The sequence below is a fragment of the Anabas testudineus genome, chromosome 6 (genome assembly GCF_900324465.2).
Source record: "Anabas testudineus chromosome 6, fAnaTes1.2, whole genome shotgun sequence".
Lineage (NCBI taxonomy): Eukaryota > Metazoa > Chordata > Actinopteri > Anabantiformes > Anabantidae > Anabas > Anabas testudineus.
The window spans coordinates 12,603,624-12,615,988 of NC_046615.1; the positions used below are offsets into that span (position 1 = coordinate 12,603,624).

Genomic DNA, 12,365 nt, shown 5'->3' on the forward strand with positions numbered 1-12,365 from the left:
CACCAGAGGTAGAAGAAATAGGAAGGCAACTAATAATATAACAAAAATGTACTTAGTCACAATAATAGAATAACTATCAGCAGAGCGTACTTCTTAATAATAATTCATGGTGTTAGTATCTTTAATATTGTGGAAAATACCTATTTGGTATTATTGAATTCTTATTAGTGATAAGATTGAGGTTGGAAAATTAAGTAATTCATCCACGAAAATGATTTTATCTTGTAGTGCTTATTAAAAAAAATCCCCATAAAATATCAATCAATATCAATACGTCAGGTGCAGGTTGTATTTCCAGGGTATCGCCAGCAGAAGGCACTGACATACAATGGATTACAGAGGGTTTCTGGTCTGTTCATACTTCTTCTAAGCTGCACTAAAGGTGAGTTGGTAAAATTGGAGCAACTGCAGTAACATGTTGCAAATTGTTGGAGTATTAAAACACAAGCTAAGACAAATGGTAGCTAAGCTAGCTAGAAGCTAACTTAGCTAACAGTGGGTCCGACTTAACTTACTAGCCTGGTCCTCTGTGATTACAAATAAACGTAGGTACTCACATTGAATCACTTCAAGGCAAAACGGGGAAGGTTTTTAAACACACATTAGCGAGTTTCAACTAAACTTAACTTAAAGCAACTAATATTTAAATACAAGAAACTTACAGACGTGTTGTAAAGTAACGTTAGCCTCAACGTTACCTGGGACGTTACATGAGTATTTCCTATTTCCGCCTTTACTCTCTTCACTGTATTTTTATTTGACTAAGTACATTTTTGTGGAGTTTGTTAACACTTCCATTTCTGTCAACACTTCATATAAAAAGTACTCCTCGTCAGGTAACCTATTATTTTAACTTTTGTTTTGAGTCAGTAAGTTTCGTTTTTCAGTGGAGTACAACACTGAAAACCCTGAACTCTTGACCTCCTGATATTTCAATTACTTAATTTTGTGATATTGATGGAGAGGTCGGGAAAAAAAGGATATTTGCACTATATATGTGAGGCTACTTTGAGTGAAAATAGGAGTAGAAGCTTGTACCTAAATACTGTACTTGTATGTACTAAGTTACTTGCCGCCCCTGGGTTACGGTATATGAAGCTAAAGCTTCTACATTTTCAATAGTAAAACATCACCTGTTTACATTCAGTAGTCGACAGCCTCTGTCATTCATGGCTGTATTGAGTTTGAAGGCTTGCATGCGCATCACTCAGTGGATCTGTCCCCAAGTGCATGTTGTTGGCTTCCTTTCCATTAGACCAGCTGTGCTGCAAGCTGGAACAGCTCCAGTATGCATGTGTATGAGTAACCAAGCAGGGTTTTAGGCTGTTTGAGTTGTGTGAGAGGGAGGGCGACATGCCACCTGCCATAGGGGCTTGCCCTGTTCTGCTCCCCAGCCCTGTCTTTCAACTGGGAGCCAAGCTGGGGTTCTTTCATGTGGCCCTGATCTCCTTAAGACATCAGCAAATATTGAACAAGACTTGGTCCAGACTCAAACACATCTGTTGTCATATAGTCTCCACTGTTAGGCACAGACAAGGAGAGAGCGAGTGAATACCAGTGGGTCTGTTGCATTAGCTTATATGTGTGGACAGAAAGCTATAGTTTATACTTTGCAAACACAAATGCTCAGTTTTGACGAGCTTAGGCTAACCCACGTTCTTCTGTAAACAAATATGGGGCTGTGTGAAAGAAATGGAGTTTGGTATGACAAGGCAGCCGCTGGGTGCCAGATCTGTGCGGAAGAACAGGGATGAGATAAGAAGCGCAGATAGCCAACATTTCATATGCCTCAGCCATGTTTCGGAATCCATCAGCAGGATTTTTGGAACGTTTTGGACTGATACGAAGGACTGTTGTATTGTAGAATTAGACCAGATTATGGCATTAAGTATATTTTGAAATACTTGGACCTATAAGAGAACCCATATTAGATGAAGTGTTATACATGCAAGCCCTAAAACAGACAAATAGCCTAAACAAATGCAAATAAACACGGAAATATTTAAATCAACAAATAAACAGCCTGACAAAATAGACTGTTCAAACTAAACTACCATGGGCAACTGTTCCTTCATAGTTTCAGTTCTTAAGTGTATTCCTGCAATCTTAATTTACTCAATATTTGTTGTCTGAATATTGTCATACAGAATGCGTCTCCTTTCGTTATTAGAAGACTTGGGTAGGACCCAACATTTAGGCTTTTCCTGTGACACTTTCATAGTCATTGAAACTCGCCTTGTAAAACTTGTATGACTAGTTTCACCCAGTGTGTCTGCTCCACCAATCACCTGCCTTCACAAAGGAAAGTTAGCTCACTTTATGCTATGTTGCTTCATCATAGTTAGGATGGTTGAGCTGCCTGACATTATACGGCTGCTCTCAGTAGAAAAATATTTATTTTGTGGGCTTCACAGATTCAATAAAGTCTACTGAACAGGTATAGTATGATTTTCTATGTCTAAATCAGACTACATTGTATTTTGATATATATATATATATATATGGAGTAATATATATATAGAGTAACTTACTCAGATATGTGTATGAAATTATTAGGCCTCAGCTTATCTTAATGTTTCTTTCTTGCTCTGCTGATTTAGATATTGCGAGACAGTTTTTGTGTTTTCATTAGGTAAAGAGTAGGACACAAAATTAGTGAAATTAGGCTTCTGTGACACTAATTCACATGCAGACAAACAAGACATGGCTTTGCTATTATCTCTGACTGCTGACAAATCGTCTAACTCTGTGACAACATCATTTACAGTACATAGATTTAGCCCTAAAAGATGAAATTGTTTTGTTAGAAAACAGGATGTAAGCCCAATCTAATGTGAGCACACAAGCAAACTATGTTCAACACTTAGCATTACTTAATCAAAGCTGAGTTGCCAGTATGGCCTGCATTTTTTGTTTATCACTTGTATCAGTGGCCACTGATAGTAGTTCCCTCTAGTCGTTTTTACATTAAGCTATTGATCTAACTTTAAAAAAAGAATCTTAATTTATTCTGTTTAAAGGGCATCTCTCAACATGGATGTTAAAAAAAAGAACTTCTTTGAGAATTTGCGCCTGAAAACCAAGTTTGCCAACAAGAAACTAGGTAAAAAGGCTCTTGCGAGGCAGGGGAGGAATCTGGCCCATCGGCGCAGTACTTCTGTACCAGATCTAAGACTGGTGCCAGGTGAAGCATTTTCCACAGAAAAAGCCTTGGATTCTGGTGATTCAGATTTCGCCTTCTTTGGTGCATCTCCTGGTACGAGTGATACGGATTCTGTTGTGAGTGGCGTAGTCCCCGATGGGCCACTTTTCACAGACAGATTGATTGATTCAGTCCCAGAAACCAAACTCCGAGTTCCTACAGATCACACATCTGCAGCTTTGAACAGAGTAAGTGCACCAGTAGAGACACTGGCCCTTTATAAAGAAATTGATGAGATGAATTCAAGTTCAGAGAACAAGGTGAACTTGAGTCCAGAAACATTGTATGCACAAGTAACTAAAAGAACCAAGGGCAATGCACCTACAGTTACTTTTGATCTTGTACCTCCATCAAGACAAGTTTTTAGCACCACTCAAGGTCTTTCACCAAGACCAGAACTTGAAGAGGGGGAGAGTCCGTCTGGTGGAAAAGAGAGCACCAGTGAAGAAACGACCAGAAGAGCGCTTTCAGGTACACTTGCTGCAGCACTGGTCAGAGCACAATCGCTGGGAGAGCAAGGGAAACCTTATATAGTAAAGAGGGACACATCATCTAAAAACGAAACTCCACCAACCTCTCGTGCAAATAGGATGCCTCTGACTTTAGACATGCTGGTTACTCCTTTGGAAAATGCAGATAGTAGTTCACTGGAGTTGGCCTGTGGCACTCCCAGTGAGGAGCAAGTCAGCATGCTTTGGACAACAGACTCAGAGGAATCAGACCGAAAGCCCTGCTCCCTTATGAGAGACCTCTCCATGGAAGAGACTCTACTACAAGAGACTCTGCTAGAAGAGGCCCAGGAGGAAATAGACGAGGTCAGTTTTTTTAATTACGTATGTTATGATATTTGAAATGTGTAATCAGATGCAATCATCAGCCTTACTCCCAATCTTAAAAAAAATCAACTGAAAACTATTTTGCAACTTTCTTTGCGCTTAAATAAATAAATAAAAAACTTGCACTTTCACCTCATGAAACGGAGACACTTCTTGCTATGGCATGTTTTTCTCCTTGGCTGAGATATTTTGCTCGTTTTGTACCTCACTTGTAAGTTCCATTGGATAAACGTGTCAAATGACTAAATGTAAATGTAGATGACAACTGATAAATGTGGCAGTCAGAACCAGTTCAGTCCTGTACACATACATCTCAGACCTCAGACCTACATGTATAAACCTACATATGATATTGTTATTTTCACAACAACAACAATATAAATGCAATCCCTATTGAGATTTTGGATCAGTTTTGGAGTTCTACTGATTTAGCATAAATACCTATAGTAAAAAAAAATCACTTTGTGATTATTAGTCATTTAGTGTATTCAATTAAAATAAAGTGATTAGAAAGTGAAGGATTCTGAATACTTACAAAACTTATAAAAAGCTACTGTACCATGTTATATAGTATTTTTTTTAAACATTAGTTGTTCTCAAAGCACTTCATACACACAATTCAACACCAGTCATGGAGTTGCCATGCAGCTGCCTTTGCCCACTGGGAGCATAAGTGCCCAAGGACATAAGGATATACTGTTTGAGAGGATGAGCAGAAATCATGTTTGCAGAAGTGTTACCTTTCTGATGCTTCACAAAATGTTGTTACTACCTTTATCTCTTGTAGATGTCAAGTGAAGCATTTGACCTTTTCGATGAAAATTCACAAGATCCTTCAGAAAACTCTGTGAGTACTCACTGGACTATGTTTTGGATTAATATGAGCCAAGCTTTTGATATGAGAAAGCATCAATGTTATTGGTTGTTCACGGCAGGTTATGACAGGGGGACCTGAGGTCCAAGCACCTGCCCCATTTCAACGATACCTCCTGAGCATCGTCTTAAAGCGGGGAAAGAACCTGGTCAAAAGAGACAAGCGTTCTGGTAGGTCAAGAGCCTGCAGGTGATCCATAAGTTGTTGTCTTTCACAGCCTGTAAGTCTAAGAAGCTTTTCTAATTGTTTAAGTGTGGGAAATTCTTGACATACTTTGAAAGCATTTGATTTTAGCTTCCCTTCAGATTCTTTCAAGCACCCGCTTGTTCCTCTGTACAAATGAAAATATTTCATATCAGATTTCTGGTACATACTACAAGAATCAACAACTAAAGGTTGAACCTGTGTGCACACACAGTGCTTATTCAGTACATCTTGTTCATCTTGCTGTATTATAAAACAATCAGCCAGTGGAATGTTGTGCTATTGTGAACAAAGGCAAGATGGGCTGTGCTCAGTTAATGCATCCGTTTACTTGTGAAGGTGACGCCTCTAGTCCAAAACACGAGAGAAGCATGTAGTCAGACCAGTGTGACCAAAAACAGACAGGGGAGAAGCAATTGGTTCTCCTGTAAGAGAGCACAGAATCTTTACTCAAACCACTGGCATTGCAACTGTTGATTTTGATTTGTTTGCCAGGTGCAATGATAAAAAAATTAACAGACAAATTAACAAATTAACAAATTCAATTAACAGATTTTATCATTCTTTACCTGATGTGCTTGCTTGACACAAGTAGAGTAACTATCATGGTCACAAATAATCGTGTTTTTAGATATTAGAGATCCAGTTTTGCTCTTAAATGATTTTGTAGATTTCTTGAGGTTTGATTTTGAAGATGGTTGAATAATCTAATCACCTAAAGTAGTGCATTTGGATACATACCTTGGTCACAGTTATTAATTGTCATATTAAAGTATGGTGTGAAATTGAGCATAACTTTGAAAGGTAGTTTGATATTAACATATCTAAATAACCAGTAAATTGACTCTCATTGTGACCGTAAGGCCCAGTAGACATTACTTTGAGAGAGCAGTGACCTCAAGTGGTTATAATTAAAACTACATCAAATCATTACCGTGTGCTCCCATGAAATATAATTACTTAGTTATTATTTATATATAATTTATTTTTATATTAATTAAAAATAATAGATTACATGACTAAATGCATTTTTGTTTTATTGCAGAAAACAACCTATACCACAGGTATATGTACCTATGACAGCATTTCAAAGCTACATCAATCTTATCTAATTGAATATCATTACCCTTAGACAATTTTTGGTTTTATCCAATATCATACTTGTAACTCCTGTACCTTTAGAGAATCACAGTAAAGAGTAATTATAAAAGGAATTTTTTATTACAGTCATATTAAACAGTTTTTTCCTGCATGGTGACAGGAGGCCCTCCAAGTCCAGTGCCGTACTCCCTGCTAGTTGAGACCTTACTTTCCCTGACAAGATGGCACAGTGATGATGCAATTCCCACACGCCCCCTGTCTCTCTACTGTTTGCCCAACAATCAACACCGTGCCAAAGGCTCACCAGTGGCATATATTGTCATTACATATTCTGAAAGGACCCACGCTACCAGCCCCCACTCCTTGGTTTTTGTTCTCCCTTTTTTTCCCATTAATTTCCATCGTCACCGTTCTCAGTCATGCCAGAGCTTTTCTCCTTGCTAGCTGCCACATTCTCCTCCTGTCAAGTTGCCTGGAGGTTTCCCTGTCACAGGCTGGCAGGGTGGAGCTGCTGTGGGTCCTGCCTGCCTTTGCGAGATGTTCATTTGGAGTGGGGAGCTGACAGGCCTGACAGCCCATCCCCACAGGGCCTTTGTCATGTGATTCAAGCCTCCCTGCAGGCGCTCTCAAGCACCCCTTTATTCCCCTATACAAATGAAGGCATGGGACTGGCTTTCATTTTTTGGCCAATCTGCATGCAATTGCAGAAACAAAGAAGTCCCATACCCCTAACCCTCTCCCAGACAGACTTTCTTAACAGGTTTGGGAGATTAACACTGGTTGCTTCTAGATTTAGTTTTCTGGTTGCCTCATGCTGGCGAGTGTTTCTACTCTTTCACAATTAAACAGCTACATCCCTCTGTTTTTGCCATGTGTGGGGTACACCTCTTCTTCACATATTTCAGTCTTTCACACAATCAGCATGGGGGAAGGGTGTGTATCTGCGTGTGTGTTCATGTGTGTGTTTTCATACACATTGTGCATTTGTAGAGTGATAATACAGTATTATCCCTCCTGATGCTTGTATTAAACATTTCTTTTTCACCATAGACGTTCATGTTAACATTATAAGCTACTTCTGTCACGCCATGTTATATTGCTGACTTGCCCTGTTTTAATTTTAGGCACCAGTGACCCATATGTGAAGTTCAAACTTGAAGGAAAACAGTTGTACAAGAGCAAAGTGGTTTATAAAAACTTGAATCCAAGGTGGAATGAGTCCTTCTCTCATCCTCTGCGAGATCGAGACCATATTGTGGAAGTTCGGGTAGGCACTGTTTTTTGAACAGGTGCTCATTATCTTAAGAAAAAAAAGAGTACTCTTGTAGAGGATCCCACAATTTCAGGTTGTACCTTACAAGAATGTTTATTCCAATGTTATTGCAGGTCTATGATAAAAATCGTACGGCTGATGAGTTCATGGGTTCCAGCACTATCTCCCTGAAAGACCTTGAACTGTACAAGTGAGGATATATTATTTGGAGTAATCACAAGGTTATCCATAAGTAGTGGTCAGTTTTAATCACCATGTCCTTTCTCTTCACAGAACCTATGAAATGGAGCTGCCTCTAGATGATCCAAAAAGTAAAGAAGATGACATGGGAGTTATTGTTGTTGATGTTTGCTTAATGTTCAGAGACGCTACTATCAAAAGAAGTCCTGTAAGTGTATTTCTATGAAGTATTTTTGATACATTTCCTTTTTGTTTTGTTTGGGCTGATTTAAGTAAATCTGTTTCTTTTCTCAGAGATGGCCTGCAAAGAAGAAGAAGGTATGGATTTTGATGTCTTTATATTTACTTTTAGCAAATTATATTGTATAGTTCAACTTTCCTATGTATTCAGTAATAGTTATTGTTACATTGTTAAGCACTAGGGGGCAGTAGCTTACTGTACTATGGTGCAACAAAGAATGAGCTTTATGTTCAGGACTCAAGCTTTTGTGTGTAACCTTGGTTTCGGCACAGCCTAGTTCTTTTGTGGTTTTATTGAGAACATCTTTTTGCAATTCAGGTTATTTTTAGTGGTATCATTTGCTGTGAAAAAAGTACGGTACAATATTACTTTCTGATCAAAACCAAAATAATAATATTGACTGAATATATTGTCATGAAAGAGCCTTTAGATGAGCATTGTAGAGCAGTATTTGGTTTTGTAGTAAACAAAGTTCTATCTCATCTCAAGTGGTTTTCAATATATTGCAGCTGTAATTAGATTCAGAGTGAAATAAGAGGGTTGCTGTTTGGGACTCACACTGCAGCGAGTGGGTTCATATTCACACCTATGTAGTCACTACATCTGCCACTGTTCAGTCTCTTGACGGTCCAGTAGACAATCTCAATTTGAAATTAGATGACAAAGAAATGAAGCCATTTTCATGCACATTGTAGGTTATCCACTACAGATGGTTAAAGATACTCAAAGGGAGATAGAAATGTGTGATGGGACTCTACACAACGTTCTACTGCCTAAATTACAGTGCTAATTTAACAATGTAACAATGCCATTTTTCCCATTTCATTTTTGACAAACATACAATATCTTATTGCGTTTAACACCTATCCTGGAAGTGCTGAATACCCAGCTCCTACAGTGCTACTCCCCCTTTTTCAGAACATCGTTTTCTCCCTGTGTGTTACCACCACAGAGACAGGGAATGGCAAGTGCCTAAGTAAAACTCTGCTGTGTGATAGTGTTTCAAACAGGAGGGGGGCGCATGGGAGAAGCGGAAGGGGGGCTCTGCTGTTCAAGGCATGTTGCCAGTGTGGGATGCCTAAGATCGGCAAGGCTGATAATTCTCAGGCATAGCGGGCAATAACCCAGATGTTAGAATGTAATATCACAGCTGTGGATGGACAGTACTGAGGTACCAGCCAAATGGACCCGGGTCTGAGCTCATTGTGCTTGTCCCCATGCTGTCCTACCATATGGAAGCAATCGCACAGCCCTTTTAGAACCAGGAATGGATTCTCTTTAGGGGCCACTTACAGTTAAGTGGAATTGTTTTATTGGCCGCTGAGATAGAAATCTGTCCAAGATAAACACTTGGGATGACTTGGCTGAGGCCTGTTTTATATCTCTCCTCCACTCCCTCTGTTCCTCTTCTTTTGAAGGGGCTGATATTTATAGGGCTGTGCCTGTGGTATTCCATGTTAATTCAGGTCCCTGAGATGTGCTTTGATCCCCTCCGGATTGGGTGGCAATGTGGGTTGTGACCCCGTAGTGAAGAGGAGGGGCCCGCATGGCAAGGGAGTTGTAGTGGGGCTGTTTGAAGCAGCGTCGCCGGGGCAGCCGAAGGAGCTGGGCAATCAAAGAGGCTAGAGCAGATTACGGTCCTGCTCTTTAATTACAGTCAGCCCCACACAACCTCTCTGCTGTTTGTTTTTACAGCCCTGGCCTATCACCGCATGGCCTCACGGGAACTCTAATATGGAAACATATCAAGGCCCCTCTCTCTCACTCCCTCTGTGACACACGGCAGGAGAAGTGGATTATTTGCTGTGCTTGTCCTTGATTTCCAAAGTTCTCAAATGTACAGCATATTTTTTGTGTCAAAGAAAGATATACTGTTTTGCTGGTTAAATTACAATTGAATGAATTTGCCAACGTTCAGTAAACTCTGATGCTGGACATACATACTGCATGTATGCATAATTTGCTGATGAGAGAGCTGTTTGGTTTGCATCATTACTCACTGCTGCCTGCTGTCTCTGGTGCAGTATGCCAAGTGTCCTGCCTCCCCACACTCAGTCTGGGAGCCAGTGATGAGTGGGACTGTCACATCCAGGGACATCTGGCTGCTTGCTGACGTCCCTCTCTTCCTCTCGCTCCAGGAGCCTCTGTGATGTGGCTTGCCTGTCAGTAGAGATGTGATAATGTGCTCCAACAGAGATGTGCTGTATAGTGTAAACCTTTGTCCTACTTTCATGCACCCTGTGAACATGATGAGGTGCCAGGTTGAGGCAGGAGCAGGTAAACAGAGAGGAGTTTACAGAACTTCCACACAAGGTGCTTTAAAAGCAACTAAAACTATGTGCCCTGCAGCAGATCCCGGTTTCACAGTCCCAGCAACCAGCTGATCCACAGAAGGACCAGCTGAACAACCAGATGTGGTCTGGGGTCCTCGGTATCACCTTGATAGAAGGACAGGACCTGCCGCAGTATGGCCATGGGGATGTTTACGTCCGCTTTCGCCTCGGTGAACAGAAGTACAAGAGCAAGGTTGGACTTGTTTTTAAATATCTTTCTCTTTGCCCACTTCTCCTCCGCTCCCTTTTCTCATGCTCCTCTATCTTTTAATATCTGCTCTTTATACTTTAAGTCTTTCTTATCGGCTCCTATCTTTTACTTCCCTGCTTCTTTCTCTCAGCAGGTGCCTGTCAGCAGCAGGTGACTCACCTCCACCTTGGCTCACTGGGCCATGGCAGAGGCAGCTCATTAGACTGGGCAAGGCTGCCACTCACTTCTCCCATAGCTTCAGCTGCTGGGCTTCATTGTCTTCATTTGCATACCCAGCATGCCCTGTTCATCTACCTGTACTTGTTGGCCTCCCCCCTGATGATTCTGTGGTGCACTTGTCTTGTGTTGTTGTGTCATTTCTTTGTAAACCTCTCTGCTTTCCTCTCTGCTTGTTTGTTTGTTGAACAAAGCTGATTCTAATTGGAAGCTGTCAGTGTTTACAATCCCAGAGTGGCTACTGAGGTGTACACATACAAGCACACACAAATAGAGACGCATACACATAACACACCTCTCTTTCTCTTCTCCTGCCTTTTTCTGGTTGGACTGGATGAAGACTTAATTCACCTGTCATGCAGGAGCTGCTCAGTCTCATAATGCATGAACCTGATATTGCGTCAACCAGTGTGAGCATCTCGACTTACCTTTATGTGCTGAATCTATGTCTTTGCTGCCCTCAGAACCTTTGCATTCAGGCCAATCCCCAGTGGAGAGAGCAGCTTGACTTCAATCACTTTGAAGATAACCAGGAACCACTTCAGGTAGAGGTGTGCTCAAAGAGAGGGAGAAAGAGTGAGGAATCATGGGGAATGTGAGTATTTCCTGGTGGGCAGTATTAATTTTGCTCACATTGACTCCTCAACAGAACAAGTTGGCCTTCTGTGTTTCAGTGGAATGATTTTCCTTTCCTGTCTCAGTTTTGAGATTGACCTATTGAGACTTCCACTTAATGAGAGGCAGCTCTACACTCATGTGCTGAACCCAGGAAAGGGCAGACTGGTGTTTCTGGTCACCCTAAGAACCTGCTGGGGAGTCACCGTCTCCGACACTGAAACAGCTCTCTTGGAGAAGCCTGATGAAAGAGACTCAATAGAGGAAAAATTTGTAAGTCTGCTTTTGTTTTAGTTTAATTTGATATAAAAATAGAATCCCCAAATGTTGCTATAACATCCCGCTGACATTTAAAAGATTATTGTGATGTTACCTGAATACAAATGTTTTATATAGAGGAAACATTTTCAACAGTAGTATCATTATTTTAAAAGGCAGGTGGTAAATATAATATTCTTGCTTAAAAAATCTGAATAGAATAACATGTTTTAATTTTTTCATTTTTGTTTTCTCAGAGCTTAAGGAACTCGTACAAATGTGTGGGGGAGGTTGGCTTCCTTCAGGTTAAAGTTATAAAGGCAAATGATCTTCCTGCAACAGACCTCAATGGTAAACTGTAACAATTTCTCTCTATTATTATTTTCATGGTCCTGGCCTCTTTGTTGCATTATAAACTTATTTTTGTCATTTGCAGGAAAAAGCAACCCTTTTTGTGTTATAGAGCTTGGTAACAGCAAACTTCAGACTCATACAGTGTACAAAACCGTCAACCCGGACTGGAACAAAGCCTTTACATTGTAAGACGGACATTTGAGAAAAGAAAATATTCAGATTCACAGATCTAGAATAATCAGACTGCAATTTTATCCATTTAAAAAAAAATTATTTATGTTAGAAAAAGTGTTCAACAAGTGAAAGGGTTTGAAAACGTTAATGTGACTAACATTTGGGTGACTTTTATGTTCCAGCCCAATTAAGGACATTAATGATGTGGTAGAGTTGAGTGTCCTTGATGAAAATGGAGAAAAATCCCCAAACTTTTTAGGAAAAGTGGCCATTCCTTTGCTGACTGTAAGTGT

The 12,365-nt window shown here is 40.3% G+C and overlaps 1 protein-coding gene across 3 annotated transcripts in view; it reads left to right on the forward strand.

Moving 5' to 3' along the window:
- The first annotated feature begins 2,318 nt into the window (after nt 1–2,318).
- mctp2a (multiple C2 domains, transmembrane 2a) overlaps nt 2,319–12,365 on the forward strand; it is a 31,302-nt gene continuing 21,255 nt past the window's right edge. Inside the window, exons 1-14 of one of the 3 annotated variants that reach the window (XM_026365149.2) lie at nt 2,319–2,437; nt 3,021–4,017; nt 4,826–4,885; nt 4,974–5,082; nt 7,342–7,484; nt 7,604–7,680; nt 7,764–7,878; nt 7,965–7,988; nt 10,261–10,437; nt 11,136–11,266; nt 11,373–11,559; nt 11,802–11,895; nt 11,981–12,083; nt 12,255–12,357. In XM_026365149.2, the coding sequence (XP_026220934.1) occupies nt 3,034–4,017; nt 4,826–4,885; nt 4,974–5,082; nt 7,342–7,484; nt 7,604–7,680; nt 7,764–7,878; nt 7,965–7,988; nt 10,261–10,437; nt 11,136–11,266; nt 11,373–11,559; nt 11,802–11,895; nt 11,981–12,083; nt 12,255–12,357 (2,307 nt within the window). In that variant the 5' untranslated portion in view covers nt 2,319–2,437; nt 3,021–3,033. The remainder of the gene's footprint in view (nt 2,438–3,020; nt 4,018–4,825; nt 4,886–4,973; nt 5,083–7,341; nt 7,485–7,603; nt 7,681–7,763; nt 7,879–7,964; nt 7,989–10,260; nt 10,438–11,135; nt 11,267–11,372; nt 11,560–11,801; nt 11,896–11,980; nt 12,084–12,254; nt 12,358–12,365) is intronic. The other 2 variants (XM_026365150.2, XM_026365151.2) reach the window with 2 other exon arrangements.